This window comes from Hirundo rustica, chromosome 1 (assembly GCF_015227805.2).
Source record: "Hirundo rustica isolate bHirRus1 chromosome 1, bHirRus1.pri.v3, whole genome shotgun sequence".
Lineage (NCBI taxonomy): Eukaryota > Metazoa > Chordata > Aves > Passeriformes > Hirundinidae > Hirundo > Hirundo rustica.
The window spans coordinates 117092829-117114763 of NC_053450.1; the positions used below are offsets into that span (position 1 = coordinate 117092829).

The following is a 21935-nucleotide window of genomic DNA, read 5'->3' on the forward strand; positions in this document are numbered from 1 at the left end:
AATCCAGAATTTTGAAGGAAAACGCATGCTTTCGGGAGTTCCATCTGCATGAACTTTCTGGAAGTTAATACCCGCTAGCTCCTCTCTAGGCAAGCACTTCCTACCAAACTGAAATAAGAACTGGATACTATGCAAGCCTCAACATCCCAGTGTGTTCTGCTGCCATGTCCATAACTTTTGACTTCATCAAATTTTTTATGCTTCAAACTCTCTAAGGAAATGCAGTAGGCAGTAGTCATCTATTTGATATAATTAGCTGAAACACTACATAACGCCAAACAAACTTACTCTTGTTTTGGGCCTGCTCATTTGTTTTTTGCCTGTTTAATTAATGAGGACTAATGAAGACTTTTTTGTAATAGGCATTTCCAAGGTCAGATCTCCATTCTTTGCAGCTCCTCTCCCAGGACCTGTCCTGTTCCCGCTTCCGCAGTATTTAGTCAGCTCGTGTTTCACCAAAAGTTACTGTATACTCAAATACTCAGTATTTGTTGCCACTGCACCGAGAGGGAGCAGAATATTCTAACTTACTTAAGAAACTATAAATTACTCATTCTTGCAATCTTAACTCTTTTGTTCTCTTAAGAAATATCCTTGTCTAATTTAATTATGACAACCTGATTTTTATCTTACGACAAAAGGTGTGAGAGCAAATTACGATTAGAAGTAGAGTTGGTTCTAGTCCCATTTCTGAGTCCAGAATTTTATTTGCAAACAAATCTCATTTTAAATCTACAACAAAATAACTAGAATCACATAAAACATAAACTGAGTGCAAAACCAGGGGTTTTGGGGGGTTCTTGTAACACACTGTGCAATATGCAGTGGCCAACAGTTGCGTTGCAAACCCAGGGCAGGTTTTTCCTCCCACATGAGAGAGGAAAAAAATACCAAACAAGTTAAGGTCATGTTTGGGTTGCATCTTATCCTCTATTTTTACTTTGCAGACCCTCATGGACTAGAAAACTCATGATGCTTCAGGAGTGCACTAGCTCAGTGAATTGTAACAGGATTAACGTATGGAAGATGTGCTGAAGTTGAAGACCTACAGCATTCTATCCTAAACCCTGCAATGGTCAATTTTGAAAGCATTTCAGTTGAAACCCTGATACTGTCTGGGATTGTTACTGGCCTGCTCTGAGTTTGCACTATCCATGTACTATTCCCTCAACAACCATTTACCTTTTACTCTACAATCACATCCCTAGCAAAGCGATATTTCTAAGGCCTAAGGCAATGGCTGCAGGTGTACTGCTTTTTTTTTTTTTTTTTTTTGCAGAGCAAAAAATTGAACAACAAATTAGACCAAAAAACCCTATCACACTTCTAACAATTACAAAATTTGATTTGATTATTATCACATTGCATCAAATCACTGAGGTCTTCTTAAAACTGGAGAATCAGAAAATGCTAGAGTTAGAATTAAACATTTCTATCCTTGTATTTATAAGCACTAGAGCAACCTTTAAACTGTTATAAGCTTTCTGGATCACATAAATTCTAGTTCTGTCATATTTTCACGAGATGTAAGATAAAAATCTTTGAAAGAATTTTAGTATTTCGTAATCCGTTTATATATTTATTCATGCACAAACTGCTTATGCTGTCTTCAAAACTGAAACAAAATTTGCTCTAAGATTTCAAACAGAAATCTTAATTTGGACTCTAAGTAAATTCTTTTTCCACATTTCTATACCATTAACTTTCACAGTTCAAATTACAGCCACTGTATGATTCAGGTTTCGGCCTGATTTTAAATTCCCATGCAGTGAAGATTAATCCTACTGCTTACAAAGTTACAAGATTGGATTCCTGAACGAATTTTCCCTGTATTTTTTATTTACTCTTGTTAATATGAGTTTCTTTGATTAGCTAAACTTTCCTGTTATCAACACTTGTCTCTTATCACAGGCTCTAGGCAAATGACATATTTACCACTCATTCCATTCTGATAAGGGTAATCCTGTGTTTAACTTGCCCAAGAACAAACATCATATATTTTGTTTTTAAGAATCCTGCTCCTAGGTATTAACAATATACAAGAGAAAGAGCTGGGCATTTTAAAGCCAGGAGGTATTTAAAGAATATTTTGCAAGCGTAAGCTTTTAACGACAGTATATATACCTCCTGCTCCAGGAAAGTTTATTTAATTTCAAGTTTCCGCAATATCTCCACTGAAGTTATACTAAAGTTTAAACCATGAAAGGACAAAAACGCATTTTTAGTAAAACATCTGGTTTGGATTTCTGTTTTTGCTAGCTGAAGTTCTCCCATAGCTAGTAACACTATTTTGAAGTAAAAGCTTTGTTTCATATTTTGTTTGAAGCATTTTGAAAACAGCGCGAAGAAATATCCCATGCTGAACTTCACAGACTCCTTTTAATTGTAAAGACATCAAAACATTTGCAGTGTTGTAGGCTGCTAGTCACTGATTTTTACAATTCTGTTTTCATTACTCAACCCACACAAATGTCATATGGTGTCTGAAAACTCCTGAGCCGAGTGAAACACTATTTCACCAAACACTCTTAAATTTATTTTTCAATTACTTACTCCACCCCTTTGAAATGTTGAAGGGAGAACTCTTCTAATTCCTAGTTAACTTTTTAACGTACCGCCAAACAGAAATTTCCAACAGCATTATACAGTTAATGGTGTATTGAAGTGTCCGAGAGCGTGCTAAAAACATTTTGATAGATGGCCAAGTCATTTATCTAAATCACCGTCAGAGCAGTGAAGCATCCTGCAAGCTTTTAAGCATAGTATAAGGTGATGTTTTCTGGCACTTTTTGTCATTTCTCAAACTTTAAACTGGAGTATTAAAATACTGCTGTTGTTTATCATCTATATATTTCAACAACAAATCAAGACCCTATAACATAGTAACACATTTTCAGAAGTGTCCTACCACTAACTCTCACTTCTCTGTTAACAGTGCATCGCTGTCTGAATTTCAAGGTATGGAAATAATTGATGGTTAAACTCAAAGGGTGTTCACAGTAAGTAGTTTTCTAGCAAAACAGCAACTTCTTAGAGCAACAAAGTGAAGAAGAAAGGTGGCAGCAAGGTCAGTACAAAGAAATATTGCCTTTTCTTCGGAAACTTACAACTACTGTCTGATTTTTGGAATGGCACCTACCCACTGCAATTTCACATCTTTACAAGAACTGTAGAGATCAACATTTTAATTACCTGGCTGCTCTGCTAAAATGCACTTCAAGACAACATGCATCCTGATTAGCAAATGTGCTACAAAATTAGATTAAGCAAGGGGGGGGGGGGGTGGGGGGGTGGGAGGTGGGAAGCTACCACAGAGATGTTATGTAAATTTGTCTTTCACTGGTCGGAGTTTTGCAAGTATTTGCTGTATTACATTACAATTTTATGTGTTCCTGTTTGGCTCCACAACTGTTGTTAGGATCAATATGCCACATGAGAAGGGATAAACAGAAAGAAGTCCGGTGCTTCTTTCCTTTTTCCTTTCTTGCCAAAAAAAAAAAAAAAAAAAAAAAAAAAAAAAAAAAAAAAAAAGCTTGCAAACCACATTTTGCACAAAAACTCACCCCACCCCTCATTACCTCAGCGCTTAATTACCAGTCTTTCTTTTTTAAATACATGCAAGTAAATAAATAAAATAAATAACAACAGCAACAACAATTATAATAATAATAGTAATTGCTTTAAAGTGGAAAAATAACAGTTGGGACCTACATTGAGCACTGTGCCGGTGTTGCCACTCTGTTTGTGCCAATCCACTGAAGCATGCTTTGAGAGCCTTCTCCTGGAGCATGCAGGAAGACGGACTCGCAGTGTAGAAATCCAGCATCTGAGCAGGGCTCACTGCTAGAACGTCCATACAGTCAAACATGATTCCCCCTGCACAGAATGCCTGCAAAAGTGCTTTCCTCTAGGTGTGGAGGAAAATGGCACATAAAAGTACACCCAACTCCATCAAACTCTGCCCCTTTTTTGGCACGTAGGCTGTTGGTCTTTTTCCCAGACCAGAATCATGAATTATGACAGACAACACGGCTAAAAGCCTGTAATTGATCCAAATGATCATTTACCATTTTCCAGGCTGCCCAGCCAATCCAGCAAGATGGGGGGATGCGAGCCACATTCCAAGTTTTAGCTACCATCAATTTCCCCCAAAAATTTCTTGAGAGTCAGTCCAGGTCCTGGGGCGATCGCCGGGTGTGTGCCGCGTCCCACGCCGTGCCAATCGCCCACCTCCCCGGGATAAAACAGCTCCGGTGGAGGCTCGGGATCCCCCTCGGCCGTGAATAGATGCTTCTGCCTCTGAACAGCTCACTTCCTACTACTTGTGTCACAGGGAATGAAAGATTGAATTGCCTAATATATGCGAGTGAACTTTCCGTGAACCCTTCCCAGGCTGCTAACCTTCAAATGACCCAAGCGGTCTGACATCACCAGCTCCCAGGATTCTCACACGCCTTCACAACTCCCAGCAGCCCTGCAAAAAAGCCAGGCAGGCGGGCGGGCAGGCAAAGGCGAGCCCCAGCCCTGCCGGAGTCGTCCTGCGGCCGCCGAGCGGGCGGGTGCGGACGGCGAGCGCAACTTACAAAAAGAACCAAAATAATAAAGTGACTAAAAAAAAAAAAAAAAAAAAAAAAAAAAAAAAAAAAAAAAAAAAAAAAGGGCCAAACACAACAACGAGGAGGAGGAGGGGAAGGGGGTGGGAAGTAAAACAGCGGTTGCAGGGAACGGAGAATTTGAAAATTCCAGCTCAATTTGCTGAAAGTTCCGTGCCCCCCTCCCTCCCTCACACACACACACATTCCTTTCCTCCCCGGAGAGGCCACGAGAGAGGCGCAGGCGCTGCCGCTGTTCCACAGTCAGGGACACGGGCTTCGCCCCAGCTGCTGGGCTGCCGGGCTGCGCTTGGGAGCAGCCTCATCCCGGCGCTGGTCCGGCACACACCAGCGGGGACCCCGCTCAATGCCACCCGCGGGGACCCCGCTCAATACCACTCGCAGAGACTGTGGCCGGTGCCAGCCCCACTCCCAGCGGGGAATCGCAGGAGCCCGTCCCTCCTGGCCGGGCGGGGGGGGCCCGGTCGGGCCCCATCTCTCCGCGCCATCCATCCCTCGCCCCGGCTCCTAAGTCACCCAGCGCTCCCTGGCTTCCCCGATGGGTGAGATTTGGCACTGCCCGGGAGGATCTGTCCCCATCACTGAGCCCAGGGCAGGAAGCAGCCACGCATCTCCTCTTCTCCCTCCGCAGCCCCGCCGCCGCCGGGTCCTGCCTGTCTCTGATTAGCGGAGAGGGGCTGGGGCCGCTCGGTGCGGCCCCGGAGGGGCTGTATCAGCTTTCAGAGGGCTAATGAGCCCCAGCTCCCCGGGAGGGGAGAAAGGCCACGAGCTAATCCATGGGGAGCAGGGCCCAGCCCACGGTGCTGAGCGCGGAGACCTCCCGGGGGCAGGCGGCCCGGGCCAAGCTCCCACAGCCACTCTGAAGGCAAGGGGCTGCTCCCACCCACTAAGGTCTGCGCTAAACCACACTGCCGACAGCCCTCTCTCACGGCCGGTCTAGATGCCAAAGGCTTCCCAAGTCTGTGGCCACGACGCCACAGCCAGCCCTGTGCAGGCCCACCACTTGCATGAAGCCAGCGGAGAGCTCGATGATTTTTAGGTGGGTAACCACCTTCTCCAAAATCTTGCTCACCAAGAAAGACTGCACGGAGGCTTCCACTCCATAGAGGCTTTAAATTGTCCATGGGAATAAGAACTTCACCAGTTCTTATTCCCATGGACAATTTAAAAATTAAAAACAACAACCTGGAAACACTCCCTCTGCCCTGGTGGGAAGGACATGAGCTCAATAACCACATACATGCTTTAATTTTAAATAAATAAGCCAAGCCACCTCAGCCCCAGCAGCGAGCGTCATCCAGGAGAAAGGCACACAGGAGCCTTGCTTCCCTGCTCCAAGGCAAGCTCAGGTGCAGAAACTAGAAAAGGGAACACTTGATGATTGCCATTTCTTGCAAAGCCCAAGATAGGAGTCGGGCAGAGAGAGGCACACTCTCATGCAGCAGGCATGGCACACCACTGCGACCGTAAAGAAATGCTGGAGAGAGACTCACCCTGGGACCTGCGCAGCCACTTTAATGGATGTGGTGTCCCCTCTCCACAAAAAGTCCTTTGATGAACCGAAAGCTCTCTGACAATGCCTGCAGATTGTATTAACAAAACTTTTCACACAGATTCAAGAATTAAAAAAAAAAAAAAAAAAAAACCAAAAAAAAACCACCAAAAAAACCCCCCCAAAAAAAATAAAACACACAGCCCACGCAGTTGTTCCCTGAAACTGATATACCCACATTGAAAATCAGCGGCCAGCAAAAAGACCTGCTGCAATCTGGAAGCGAATCCTTTTGAAGAGATTAAAACAAAAGCTTTTCTTAGCCTCCTTCCCCCCTCAATGGGAGAGCTGTAGTTGTCCCTGCAGCAGGCAGCCTCTCTTTCCCTCTGCCCTTCAGGCAGAGAGTTACAAATGCTGGAGTTTAACAGCGTCTTTTAAAAGGACTTTTTAAGGACTTTCTCAGCCCTTTGGGGTGTCCTCCCCCAGCCCGAACTCCTGCAGTTGAAGAAGCCCCTGACACTCTCTAATCTAAAATTTATGCACAGCGTACACACACTAAAAAAGCCATCCTTCAGGGAAGGCTTGTTTAAACTATTTCAGCGCAGCAAAACTGTTTGTTGCATTAAAATAGCCAAATGGAAAAGTGGCTAAACTTTTTTTTTTTTTTTTTTTTTTTTTTTTTTTTTTTTTTTTTAAATCTTGGCTGGCTACATTGCTACAGTTTTGTTTGGAATAGTAAAGCTAAATTAACAGACAGTTATTTTCTAACCAGACAACACAGGATGCACAAGAAATTTGGAATACGTAATATATCACCACAAAAATAACTGGAAAGGATGACACAAAACACAGTATGGTTTTTTTCAGTCTCCAATTTAGGGAGAAAACAGCTTTTTGTGGGGACCAGGGTTCTTGGAACAGTTCAAGCATATGCCAAGAAAAACATGTTGCCTATGTGAGTTAAAAGTAAACAGAATCAGACAAACAGAAATGCAGTTATGTTTATCCCATTAGCAGTCTTATAATACCATATTCAAAAATAATACCTGTCAGTTGTACCTCAAAATGTAGAGTGGCGACTTCTGAAAGTAAATGTCGGGAAATGACACTTAAGTGTATATAAACTGGAAAAAATACTGCTTTTTCTCACTGTATCAAAATGAGCCAGGTAGCTCATCATGCTTTGTTACAAAGAATAGTTGCACTAATATATTTATTACTAAATGCACATGTAATTTAAAAATCCCTCAAATAGCTCAATGGTTTGCTCACACACTATTTCTACAATACAGTAACTTATGCATCTCTTATTTCACTTTGAAATAGCACAATACTTGGGTTTTTTTCAACAGAGTATCAGGAAAAACTACATTCATAAAATGGGGAGTATTTTCTAATTTGGATCAGGACTAACTGTAATTATTGTGCTAAGTATCAGTCCTCTAGTTCAAATGTAATGAAACCTTAAGTTACTGCCACATATTTTAAATGCCTACCCAGCACCCACAGAGGTGCGAGGAGGCAACAACACTCCAATATCTTTAACTTTGTCCATGCAAAGAAATTGTGGTTTCACATCAGTGCTTTGATCTGTTTTCTCTCAGACTGTGATAGCAGAAACTTTACAATAAACATATTCTTAGCTATAAGTGAAATAAAAAGCACAAGTTCAAGTCAGAAATCTATTTCCTCTGGTGTTACTGTATATTTGTCAGTGTGACATAGCACATTTGAAACCCATAATCATAAAACAAAAATTTACAGCCAAGGTTTAGGGTCTACATCTGTTTCTCTGGTTTTTGTACTGCAATTACCCACTGGACAATTCAGAAAGCAGCACTATGAATCATGTACTGCACACATGGTTGTGCTGGTCACTTTTTTGTTAGTACAAGAGGCTGAGGATGCCATAATGTGCTTCACTGAGAGAGAGAGAGCATTAACTAGAATTAGGATGAGTGCACCAGGCTCTCTAATAAAAATGACTTTACTAGAAGCAGCAGAGCACTTCTGGAACATTACAGGCATATTTATAGGATGGAAAAATTAAGAAGTGCATGCAGAAATTCTCCCCAACTAAGTACCTCAGGGGAAGCAGCCTTTTTTTTTTTTTCCTTTTGCATGCATTTTACTATTAATCAAATGTAGCACTCTCTTGAAACAGTTTTGACAGCAGAGTAAATGGTTACTAGTGAATGATGTGTGTGTTTAAGCAGTGAAAGCAGAGACAAAGTGATGTTTTCTTCTACTCCCTAGGCAAGAGCTGACACTAAGCTTGCTGCCTCAGCTTTGATACTCACAGATTCCTTTGTGTCAGTTGCTGGGAGAATCACTGGCAGTTCACTAACCCTGCCTCACACACAGGGGCTTTGATTTTTACCTCTTCATTGACAATAGATGTTAATATGAAGCAGTACTTGCCTGCCTTGGCAATGTTTTTTTTCCCTCCCTCCAACTGGTGATACAAATCTGAAAAATCTGAAAACCTGAATTCCCCCTTCACTACATGCAGTTTTTAGTGTTGAAGGGTGCTTTCTTCATGTCTCAAGCACATGAATGATGTCAAAAGATTATGTGGAAGAAAATCACTAGGTCACGAGAGAATGGCTGAATATTTAAAACTCTAAGGAAGTCCAAGGAAATGCGTATCAATTCTGAGCAAGAATTGCCCTGAAGAAAGTAAAACAGTAAAATTACTGGCATGGAATGGCACAAATGAAGTGGAAAAAACCCATGAAATACAGTGAAATTAAGTAAAAAAGGGCTTTCTTCAGTCTACTGTACAAGACTATGCACAGCTTGCAATGACCAAAAACAGGAATTTACACTAACAGGAAGAATTATCTCAGGCCTGAAATATAACAACAACTGGCAAAAGACAATTCATTGCAGAGCAGTATTTTATTTTAGATGGGAAAAGCAGAGTTAGTCATCTCCAGACCCAGAACTCAGGCATGCAACCAGTCTGCGAATCACTTACTGATAAAGGCTTTGTCTGTTTTAATCAGTGGATATGTATTTGTAAAAATACCTTTAAAGCTGATTGCTTAACTTACAGGGTATAAAAATAATTCATCTCCACAAACTTGAGCATACAAACATGCTTCTTAGAATCCATGCAATCCTTCGGCCTGGAGCCAGGGGAAGAGAACTGCCCTATATGATAAAACTGGAAGTGTATCTGGCTCAGCAATCCATTTCTAAAAGTGACTGCTACTAGATCTTTCTCAGGAAAATACAGGAATCCCTAGTGATTGGCGAAGTGTAACTCACCCATAGGTCCCCTAATACCCTATCCTCTCAACAGCAAATCACTTAAGCATTAAAGCATAAGAATTAAAATCGCTTCCAATTTTTTTTTTTTTTTTTTTTGTAATGGCCCTTATATTCTAGATAGTCATATATAGCCAATGTCTTTTTGGGTTTGTAGCTCTGTGACACATAAGTAGACCAAACTGCAGCTTTTTGAGGCCCCAAAGGCTGATGGCTGCAGGCTCCTGAAAGGTTGGCAAAGAGGCCATTGACATCATATGCATGAAGAGAGGATGACATGCATTTTTGAAAGATACAAAAATTAAAGAACATTATTAGATTTAACACTGGCTACATACTGAATCCACACTTGCTGTTTATTAGGATCCTGCAGTGCAAACACCACTGCTAAATGGGTGCCAGAAAAAAATAGAAGTAAGGGGAAAAAAAGGTTTGTTTCATTTTGTTTTCTTTTAAAATGACTAGAAACTGCTGTTTCAAGGTTTAGCCAAGAAAGAGAATTTTACTGCTAGCCTATAAATCCCTCAAAACATAGAATTATAATGGAAATGCTGAGGTAACTGGTGTGCCATGCATGGCACTGACACATCGCATTATATAATCCAGGGAGAATGAAGGTTGGGAGATCTATAAAACCTAAGTAGAATCAAGATGCACGAAAGAGCAGAAGAGCAAGTAGAAATGTTGAATATTAAACTGTGGAGAATACTACTACTACTAACAATAAAGTTTCCTATCTGCAGAATAAGCTTATGGTTGGCTGAAGGTGAAAGAGCACAGAGCTCCATTAAAACAAAAACAGAGATTCAAAAGGCTGATCAAGTAACTACTTTGTTTCTGCCTTTTTTAAGGAGGTAGAAAAAAGAAAGTTACCTAATAAAAAGATAGTATTTCCTGATGTTATGATATCCCGAAAGGTGTCTCAGAATGTGTAAATAAATAATCCAAGAACATGCAGAATACATGGGAGTTCCAAACATAGGCATCTTACCACCATAGCTGTAATCAGAATCAGAATTTGGACAACTGTACTTCTTCTACAGGTTCACTAATTGCAGCTTAAACTCTTGATGAAAAGTTAGTCCTGATGGCTTTCTTCCAGAAAAAGGCCAAAGTTACCAAGCAGTGACTGGAATGCCAGTTCAATACATACACATATCCTAACAAAGAATAAACCTTACCCAAGCCCTATTTCAGCAGGATTCAAGGCTTGTGCTCCTGCACTGCTGACCGATATAGAGGGATGGCAGAGGCCTGAGATGGCTGAAACACACTTGACCAGAGCTATGGTCACATAAAGCCCAACGCAGATTGGACTGGATTATGCCATGAATGTAAACTACAATAGATCCATGCTCAGCAGCTTGGCATACATATTCGTGACAATCCAGTTCCCACTTAGCTAGTTCCCAAACCTACATCAAACACGGAAAGAACAGCCCAGCATCCTATCTCCAGGTATTTTAGAAAGAAGAATGAAGGGATGACTGGAAAATGTGTTGGCATAGTTACCTGGCTAGCAGGGGTAATCACGGCAATGACAATGTGGTGACATTGCCTGAAATCTGCTGGTAATGATGGTCATCATGCCAACACCTCCACTCTGCCTGTTGCCCTAACACACTGTGCTTTTCACACCTTTGTTTCTGTCATGCAGATGTGATTTCTTTTTGGGAACAGCCTGTGTAAATTTTTGTAAATGAGGTAGAATTACCCAGAAACTGAGGGTAAAATAGATGTCTGGTTTCTTTGTTCAGAACATGTGTCATCAATAATGTGTGAATTAATTGAGGGCACATGTCCTCTGAGGGACACTGTTATCACTGTAACTTTATTGATGTAGCCTGAAAAGTAAACCTTACTAACCGGGGTCAGTTTTACAAGCATACAGGTTATCATAGTGTAACTACTGTTGAGCAAGTAAGGGATTCTGCATATTCCCTTTTTACTACAGTAACTGGGCTGTGACATGTAATACTCTTTCAAAAAGGGATAACTGCTTTCTCACCCTACATTATTATACCAATGTAACATTCAAACATAGATGAGATCTCAGGAAAAGTCAGGCTGGGCTGCACCTCACTTGCATTCAGAACGAGCAATGGCACCATCAATGACGTCCAGTCTGAAATGTTCACAAGATGTTTCCTGGTTTTCAAACTCTCTACCAGAGTATACTTATCAAATTGTTCTTTGGTGCATTCCTAAAATTCTACCTGACTTGTGCAATTTAAGCCAACAAAGAAAAATTTGCATGGTCCCAAGCTGCTTCAATAAGCTATGCTCACAGGATTAAATAGACCTGCAAATTCCCATACCCTTAGATTGCAAGACTCCCATATTGGACCACAGAAGGGATTGAATGTCCATACATATTATATCCATGTTCAGGGAATCACAACTGACACAAATGCTTTAATAAAAGACAACTTGCAGAGTTGCAGTGTAGTTAAATATTGTGGTGGTGAACATCATACTCCCCGGGGCTTTGTGCAGTATCATGGATTTTTTTCCCTTTTGGGGCTTTTAGTCCAAATATAGTGGTGGACATGCAAGGTGGTCTCTAAGCATGTGGTGGTCCCCCAGCATATCAGGCTTGACAGATCTATAAAACTATCAAACTGGTTTTGCATAAACTAGATCAAAACCTCTTCATTTGGGTATCTTGACCCTTCTGGCTGAACAGTTAATTCTGCACAGACCTGTAATCACACTGAAAAAAACCAAACCCATTTCTTTCAATCCAATCACAGTTTTGAGCAAGCATGCTCAAGGACAGGCTTCTCATTGATAGGACACTGATCTTCCATGTATTGTTATCAGACTATTAGAAAAACAGGCTTACTCGACTTCATATGTGGGAAGAAGAATGTGTGTTCTGTCCTTTGTCAAATGGCTTTGAGATCTCACCCCTACTGCATCCATTCATCCATTCTATCTTTGGCATGAAATATGCCAAAGGGGACACCAAAGACAGGGCTGTGGCCAAGCTCTTTCAAGGAATTACTAAGATTGTTGGATGGGTAAAGTAAGCCTGAATCTATAGGAGCTTTAGTTACAAGAAAACACATGTGCACATTCCCAATCCTGAGAAATGTGTTGTAATTCTCCTTAAGAAGTACAGCAAGTTCTTATCCCCAGTCAGATCTTAAATGACAAGTTGGTGCATATATGCTAATTAAAACCTTTAAAAAGTTAAAGGTCCACCTGTTGTATTCTTAAATTTGTCTAAAAATTGTCAGGGTGGTGTTTTGGGGTGTGTTTGTTTGTTTTAACAGATTTACTAAGAGCAGAAGAGCACACCACTGATACTGAAACTTATTCTGTTAGATGAACAATGCAGGAACATTATGTCACTCGGAGGTAGAACTTCACAAACATGCAAGAAAGACTAAGAGCTTTGCCGACACAAATTATCAGACAGAACCTCACTGGAAAAAATGAGACACAAAGATCTAAGTGAAGTGTAAAACTTACTGAGACTTGAATGACATGTTGACAGATACCACTCCACTCTCTTGCTTTCTATCAGAACCCAACAGCCAAAGCAGAGATTCCTAAGCAGTGTTTTTACAGGCTAGGCTTAGTCTCTCCCTCATCTTATCAGTAGCCTTCAAAGGGAGTGTGTGTGGATCTCCTCCAGGGAAAAAAAAAAAAAAAACAACAAAAAAACCCAACCAAAAAACCCCCAACCACCAAAAAACAAAAATAACAAACCAACAACAACAAAAACCCTCAGAAGTGCCACCTCTTCCATACAAATATATTGGCACAACCACAGAGGCTTTGCTTGAGCTGAGAAAACACACCTGGCTCTTCTAAATGAGAAATTAAAGAATTTGTGCTTCAGCTCTCAAGCCTTGAGTGGCCTTAGAGAAGAGGAATAGCTAAGGAGAGTCTAATCAGGTTGCAGGGAAAATCAATACTCGCTTCTTGATACGCCTTAGGCAGGAAGGAACAGTTTAAGGTTCAGACATTTTTCTGCTCTTTCTGCACAAGAAAATGTGCTGAAGACTGAGTGCACAGGTGAGAACACAAAGGCGGGAGAAGGCTTTCAGGAAGACTAAAAGCAATCCAAACCATGTTATACCCTAAAATTCTTTGGGAAATCTTATCTTCTAAAAGTTTCCTAGTTTTGCTGCATGAGAGATCTTTCTATACACCACTCAAAGTTGTCCAAGGTAACATTTTCAGGGATAAAAGCACACCATTGTACTGTTATTTTCTGACTTTGGTGTGGAATACAATTATTTAAAACTCAGTGGGAGAGTATGAAAGGAGCAGGAGTATAATTCCAGTTCAGGAAAAACTCCAATAACTGACAACAAGTAAGAAACACAAGATAGATGCATTGTATTGTAGGGGTGAGTCCCATTGGCTGGAAACCCTGACTCTCCCAGCAGGACTCAGTTACATAGCAACTTCTGAAGGCAGATTAACCCTTTCCCAGTTAACATATCTGGAATGATTTAAGAGACCTTTTCCCTCTCCTGCTACAGAATAATTTCATAGGATCCCAAAAATGGTTTGAAAAAAAAAAAGAGTTGAATGCTACCAGGGTAAAAGCAAAGCTATCTGACTCACCCCAGGATACTGATGGTACAATGAACAGAGAATGCAGGGAGTTCACATTGGTCTAAATGATATTTTATATCATCAGGTTTTGTGACATATGCAAAACGCAAAATGTATTTCTCATCGAATAGTTCATGCTTAGTCTGTAGGGACCCTATGCAGACAACACTTATCAAGTGCCAATGGTCTTTCTCACCCAGATTCTGCCCACTCATTGACTTCTGTCTAGATAATTACTTAAGAATTAAAGAGTCCTCAGCTGGCATAGATAGCATTTAATTAATCTAAAAGAGAATTTTTTCACCATCAGAGCATGTGTTGCTTTCATTCAGAATGATACAGGTTGATTATTGTAAACTCTGAAATAACTCCTGCAAATCTTATAATACTAGTTGCTTTTCTTCTAATAGTCCTTTCTAATTACTGACATCAAGTAATTTGATGAATTTGGGAATCTCTATTTCATCACAGCATTTTCCCTACTTTGTTTTTAGAATTGCATTACACTTTGTGTAATATGTATCAAATATAAGCATAAATACTTAGCATTGCACTATTCATGCTCTGGTTATCAGAAAAAATGAAGTTTGAATCTAAAAAATAAAAATCTAAGACAAAGATTCCTAAAGCTCTCTATTTTTAAAAGGTTTGAATTTAGCTACATTAGTTTCCACCCTTGCAAGAGAGCTAGACAATCCCTGGGGGCCAGGAAGGGCACATGCCCTCGCTCAGGGCACCCCTGGTGTGGTCACACTTCACTGCTTTGAGCCACAGCTGCACACTGTTAGGAAAAAGGAGCTACTACGTTTCCAGTGGGGAAAAAAAAGAGATCAGGCTGATCTGATATTACACTTACTTTTGGCTGTCTTCTGGTCACAGTAAGTGAGCTCAATTTCCTCTTTTCTTTCTTTTTACAGGCAGTATTGGACTCATGGTAGAACAATGCTTGGAACATTAAACAATGCTTGGAAAGGCAGGCACCAGTGACACTGGCTTGATTCAGACAAGCAGGTAAGACTATATCTTTCCTTTACTCTGGAAGACCCAAGGACACTCTTACCTGAAGGTTAGAGGAGAAAACCTTGAACGAGGTCATCTGCTCCCCTTCCCCCACCCACCATTCTCACACATGGACACAGCAGGTCCTGTAACACACATCTCCCACCAACACCTCTTCATGGAGTAAAATCACTGCTCAGCGGCAGCTCCTCTGTTCCCATTCAGACCAGTCAGAAGAAACCACAGTCCTGTTAAAGTTTCTTTTTTGTTTAGTTGCTTTAAAAAACATGTAACCTTTGTGTGTTACTGAAAAGACTATCTACGTGGTTAAGATATGCCTTGCTTTTCTAAACATTTCACATTCTAAAAGTCCATCTGCATTTTCTTTCTATGGCTATCATACATCACTTGCAAATCCAGATGGGATAGAAAGATACAATTTAAAATTCTATTTATTATTTAATTTGGCTTCTTGTATTATATATTGAAAACCCATCTTGAGTTACTTAGCTGCTGACTTTCATAAAACTAGGAGTACCAGTATAGTGGGTTGGAGATTAGTACAAACAGAGCTACTTCAGAAATATTTTGTGATCTGAAAATTGATTAGGAAGGATCAATTTAATTTTGTATTATGGAGGTTTTTTAAAAGTGTTGCTATTTTTAGCAAATGGTTTTTTTTAAATATTTTACTATCATTATTCACCTAAAACTATCACTGACACCACTGGAAAGATAGCCCTTAAAAGGGCAAAACCTAAAGGACCAAGTTCAACATGGTTATGGTCTGTTGAAAGTACCTTTTCATATAAATGCTAACACAGACCTATCAAATAATGTTCTTCATTAAACTAATGCCTCCCTGCACCATAAACAAGATGGTGCAAAATATAGGTGTATTCCCATGTCCTCCTACTGAGGTAGGCGATATCAAAATAAATTTGCAACCATATCATTATATCAATCTCCAGTATTACTGCATCACTCCTATAACCATAATTAACTAGCTGCAGGTCAAATTTCTAATAAATCTTTAGAAATTAAATGTATAATTTGTCAAAACCACATGTCCTCATAAATTGATTATTCAGAATTTAGAAGCTTTTTAATTAGGAAGAAATTTATGCAATACCATGTGTAATAAGTACGAATCAGCTCTTCTGTGATATTTTTGTACATCAGCAAAAATTAAAACATTGGAAAACATTACCAGGTCATTGCAGTATTTCAATGTCAAAAGAAACACATAGTTTAAATGTAGAGGTTAAAGATATTTTCCCGTATCTTTTACATCTTATATAGCTTTATGATCTCAGAACTGGAATCATTAACCAAATACAAAATCAATGAGAAAAAGATCTAATCTGACCGTTTTCAAGTGCAGAGTCACTAAAAATGATTTATGCCACTGAAACACTTTTTTTCCATGGTTCTATAGTTTTACTAAACAGCACATATTCTAAATCAAACTTCCATTTTATGCTACACTAAACAATATTTTGCCTCTCTCATCCCTTCCAGCTAAAATTCTGAAAGAGTTTAAAACTTTAAAAACATCACCTTTGTAACAAGCGTCAAGATGAGGGGTACGACTCTGGCTGCCAAATAGTAAACTAGAGAAAAAGAACAGTTAAGTGAAATTCGTTCACGGCACACAAGGAGCAAAAATTGTACCCCAGTTACCCTGCTCTCCCCTCCCATGCTTTCACCACGGGCCTATTCAAACTCTGCACCCCCACAAGGGCTCTGGGTACTTCTATCAACATTTCATAGGAGAAGATTTTTTTTGACAGAGAACACAAAAGCTGCTTTGTGTGAAGTCTGGACACTTTTTTTCTACCTAATAAAAACATGAATAGAAGTAGGACCTCAGCAAGCATATGGCAGAAAGTCTGGACCAACTGAAAAAAGGGGGCCTAGAAGAGTTTGCTCTCTGTCATTCCCCACCGTGTTTACTGGTGAATGTATATGGTGTAAATAAGGAGTGTGCAGAGGGGCCCATAATGGAACATTGTTTATGTGCACATCCTGGCAAATGCATATACAGCATGGAGACTATTTCCAAGCAGAACATCAACACAAAAGGGGAGTGATGACAAACAAGTATTCCAAGGCAAGAAAAATGTTATTCCATATACAAACCAAACAAACTAAAGTGGTTTCTCCCCTGCTAGGATCCAACTGGCAGATCTCAGCTGCACACACTATGTAGCTGTTAAAGAAATGAGAGACATTCCAGGCTTACTGGTTGGCTTTCTTTTTCTTAAGAGACCTTATTATGCTCCCGATATTAAAAAGAAAAACACAGTTAATATTTTATTTTACTCTCTTGCAAAAACACAACAAAACAAAACAGCCCTTTCTTTCAGCCTGAATAAGAGCTGGGGAGATAGAGCTGATGCCAAGAAAACACCGTAAGGAATTGAGTCACAGCTTTTCTATTTCAAGTTCCCACTGAAAGACAGAGATGGTTCTTTCTTCTGCAGGTCTCTCTCACAAACCTATTACACGGCTTTAACAAGTGACACCAGTGTGACAATAACTTAGAGGTTTTATGCTCCTGGCAGAATTTTTTCTTTTAATCATTACTCATATAAAAGACAAGGATTTAGAAAACCCAAGTCCCTGCAATTTCAAGATAACAAACCAGGGGGATGAACCTTCTTTTTTTGTGTGTGCTTACTTCTGGAGAACAGAGTATCATGCTTTGACAACTCTATGTAAATAAATGGGTGTAATTTTATTCCTTTAAAACTAATTTCAAACACCCAACTAAAGGAGGAAGAAAAGATGACCAGTAGGAGAACAGACAGTAGAGTGACAACACGAACCACAAAAAGTCAACTGACAATGCAGAGTTTTTTAAATAATTAAAGGGCTTTTTTAGGATATTAGACACTAGAAGCTAGCAGCTTTAGTAGGAGATCATAGGATGTCCAGAACAAAAATACTTTGTGATGTCCTACACAAAAACGCAGAGCCAGCCTGTGATTTCAGCCTATTTTAAGATACTCAGAAGGTGCCTCACTTTCTCCAAAGCTCTAGACATAGACCCAACAAAATTGAAATGCAAGTGCAGAACTAGGGTCTGCACTTATAAGTAAGATTTCTGCTAGTCTGTCAAAATATGGATGCAAATGTCCGATGCTCAGCCTTTATGAGCTCTTGGAACTTGGGTGCATCACTCATTGGGAAGTGATAGAGCCTACACTGGGAATATTGATAGTACCTTTACAATATATAGACAGTCCTTTATGAAATCACATTATGTTTTGATTTTCCTTTTTTCATGTATCACTTCCATTATACAAGACCAAAAGAACCCTCACAAAGCCTCTTGGTGGCGACTGGTTTAACATTAATACTTTTCAATTAAAATCACACTTTAGAATCCAAAGGAGGCTTATTTAATTTTTATTTTTAATTACTCCTGAATGCACACCTACGTCATGCCAGCATGACCTTAGGCCCATGGCCTACTGCTTGGGTTTCTCTTCAGCTGCTTGCAGACTTGTACAGAGCCTTCACTGTGCTTCACAAAACAACACATTTCTCGTAATTACTCTTGGCTGCATGGACCACTTACAGCACAGTGACAGGGAGGGTGCACACCAATGCCAAGTACAAGCTCCCATGCTCTTTCCTCATTACAGAAGGTATTTCTGGTGGCTGAATACCTTCTGCATATTAGAGATGCTGGCTGTAAGAAGGGAAGTTTTTTGTGATGTGTGCTACACTGGGCAACCGTAAGGCGAAGAGGAGGATCTGTGATGGCTCTTGCAAAGCCAAGTCACAGCGTGTGCTCTAAAGATTTTAAATAAAAAGGGGTTTAGTAAGACTCCACATCTTACCACTTAGTTCTTAAAGAAAGCTACTAAACTATGGGAAGAATCTTTAAAAAATTGCCAAATGTATAAAATTCATTGTGAGATTTAAAGAATCTTTTTATTCTCCTCTCTTAAGTTTCACCAGTCAAGAAATCCACTCAAGTGTTCATCTGAGAAATTTTCAGCCTTAAGGACTCAGAAGAATGGCCTACAAACCTGACCAGACTGGCATGTTGAAAAGCTAGGAAACAGAGGGATAAGGAAGAAGTACTCTAAATTACTAGCATTAAGCCTTTTAATTTGTATGCCAGCATTAAGATTTATTTTACATTTGAGGCTGACAACACTGAGTAATTCAGACATGCTAAAGTGAATTCAGGATCTGCAAAAGAGGCAACAAAGGTACTGGAAAGGTACTGTGAAAACACTCTGAGACCAGCTTTGTATTCCTTACTAACTGTTGTCCAAGCTGTGCTATCTTATACATTGTTGTTTACTAGACAACTACATAAAAACGACTATTCTTGATATACTACTCCCATCCCCCTTTTAAATTAAAATTGACTTGTTATTTTAACCCTACTCAAGTATGTAGTACAGTGATGATTGTAAATCTTTATGATCACAAAATCCCTTTGATTTATCCCTCAGTTTACTAGCTTTAACAAACATAATCCTAAAAACAATACAGAGGAAGATCTTACAGACCTTCAAATGATGGAGAGAGAGGCAGGGAATGACTGTATAAGTAAAGCTACAGCTTCAGGGCTCAAGACTTTCCTGTTGGGAGGCTTTCTGAATGCTGCTAATAAGGTCCTGCCAGTGGAACCAGAAGAGTGTCTTCATAAAAAAAAAGGCCTTCAGTGTGGGAAGATACACTTTTCTAGAATTTTTTTAATAAAAAGCTAATAGATGTGGGACCTGAATCTAACAATAGACATAAGTATGTCTAAATACGTAGGAAAACATTAATATTATTAAAGGTGGCAAGTCCAAGCTTCCTACCCCCCACCTCCAGATCTGTAGTCACGAACATGAGGATGTTCAAAGCTTTTGTGAAGATACCAGACCCAGCTCTCTACTATTACTGACCATATGGAAACAGCCAGTTAAACACACAAAAAGAATTATCTCCTTTTCTGCTTCGTATTTCATGCTGTGACAGCCAGAAGAAAATGCATGGAAATTTATGTCAGCAAAGCAAAGTATACCTGCCTTGTCTATCAGCCTTGGCCTTAGATGTCTATCATCTTGGCCCTAGCCAAGATGCAGTCACCACCCTGCATCACAACTGACCCTCTGAACATTTTGAGAATCTGTATTAAACCAACATTTTAGCACTAACTCTCCCATACGAATTCCAGACGGTCTATGTAGAGGCATGGCAATTCCTTTTGACTGTACCTACATAAATACAATGGGCCAGAGCTCAGTTCCAGGCCTGAGGCTCAGCCTGCATTCAAAGCATCTCCCGCTCCATTACAACATTGACTTGGGAATAACTACAGAGACAGGTCATCTCTCAGCTGCCCCTGATCCACGCCTGGCATTGCTGGGGAGAGGAGGCCTGCGTGCTACCTGTCAGTATGGACAGCTCACAGGCCATGACCTCAGCCCATTCCCTGAGCCTGATTGTTTTTCTCATAGCCTTTGAACCCCTTCAATTCACTCTATCCACCAATATAGGTAGGAACTAAGCAAGTCTAAGAGTTTCCTATGGCTTTTGCTGTCTCTCAGTACAGTTCACCACACTAGTGGAGAAAGAGCCCATATGAGTCCATGTGAGACTTCAAGCCCACAAGAAGCTCCTGAAAACAAAAACTGCAACAGCCACTGTCTTTTCAAGCATCACTGCTAGCAGAGGGCTGGAGTCCTTCCATGAGTGCTCTTTGCTGTCTCTGGAGCTGCGTGGTTTGGGGAAGAGCTGCCTCCACTTGGCTAGCAATACTTAAGCAACATTTTTATATGCTCACTGGATCCACACAAGAAATCTGATCAAATACCTTCAGGAACCATCCAAAAACTTTGGAAGCTTCCAGCTGGCTCACTTGTTTGCCTGTCTTGGGTAGGCACATATCTTATATAACATTCCCTTATTAAAAAACACAGACTTTTTATGGGTTTTTTACTGCCTAATATTTATGTACATATAAAATAAGTCAGTGCCTTCAGTGACATCACCCTCCTCTTGATCTGAGATATGGAGAGGTATCTGATGAAAGAGTGAAAAGGGTTTTTTTTTAATTTTTCTCTCCTGCATGCATCTCCCAAATGGGCTTGGATTAGGTAGGAGTGATGTAATGCCTCTTTTTAAGGCATTCTTAGAGGGTCAGAAAGTAGGAAAATATCCCTTGAACACAGCAAGAGGACAGTTTATCACATTCTGGATATCTGGGAATTCTGGTCACCTATTTGGAGTTTAACTGCAACCACAACACATCACTTAGTGCTGGCACTGGCGCATGAAACTGGAGGTGAGCTTGCTGGTCACTTAGATTTCATTAGTGCAATGAAGCTTTTACTGGTTTCTTATTAGTGAGAAGAAAAATGCCACTCTGGTTAGTAAAAATTACCATGCTTCCCATGAGTGTAAAATTTGGTATTGAGATAACCCAGGTGCCTAACCTTATCACACCCCCAACAAATACCCTTCTGGGAGGAACCTACCCTATCTTCTCTCACTAGCTTGGTCCCAATTCTGTCTATTTATTAGCTAGTCATCATAGCCATCATACCCTTGCCCCTGTCTCTCTAAAAGAACTTTGGCCAAAAAGGCAATAATTTAATGTGTCTAGTAAGCTCTCCATGCCAACCCAGGATATCCACTGTCAATATGGAGACAGGACTGGTTCCAGCATGATGGTGTTGGTCACCTCGATGCCAGGAGGGAAGGGATACACTCCTTAGCAGCTATCATGAAGGCAAATCTCCCAGCCAAGGAGCCAAGACCAGCCAGTCTTTGCTCTGTAACCCCCAGGGACAAGGCAGGCTGCAGCGCCACACAATGGACTGGGGTAGAGCTGAACGCTGTGGCCAAGGAACAGAAAACCTTTCAGTGACCCCTCCCAAAAGCAGGAACCACTGGAAAGCCACTTGCAGTGCACACCTGCTAGTCAGAGAGGAAGAAGCTGGCACGAGACATGACTGTGTAGCTTT

At 40.4% G+C, this 21935-nt stretch overlaps 1 protein-coding gene across 7 annotated transcripts in view; it reads right to left on the reverse strand.

Moving 5' to 3' along the window:
- The window catches only part of RARB (retinoic acid receptor beta), a 321663-nt gene that overhangs the window by 86887 nt on the left and 212841 nt on the right, over nucleotides 1-21935 (reverse strand). Inside the window, exons 1-2 of one of the 7 annotated variants that reach the window (XM_040073958.2) lie at nucleotides 4068-4449; nucleotides 3712-3840 (exon numbers count right to left, since the gene is read on the reverse strand). The exons of 2 other annotated variants lie outside the window; for them this stretch is intronic. In XM_040073958.2, the coding sequence (XP_039929892.1) occupies nucleotides 3712-3826 (115 nt within the window). In that variant the 5' untranslated portion in view covers nucleotides 3827-3840; nucleotides 4068-4449. Of the gene's footprint in view, nucleotides 1-3711; nucleotides 4453-21935 lie in introns of those variants that run through there. 4 more of the 7 variants (XM_040073985.2, XM_040073947.2, XM_040073939.2 and 1 more) reach the window with 4 other exon arrangements.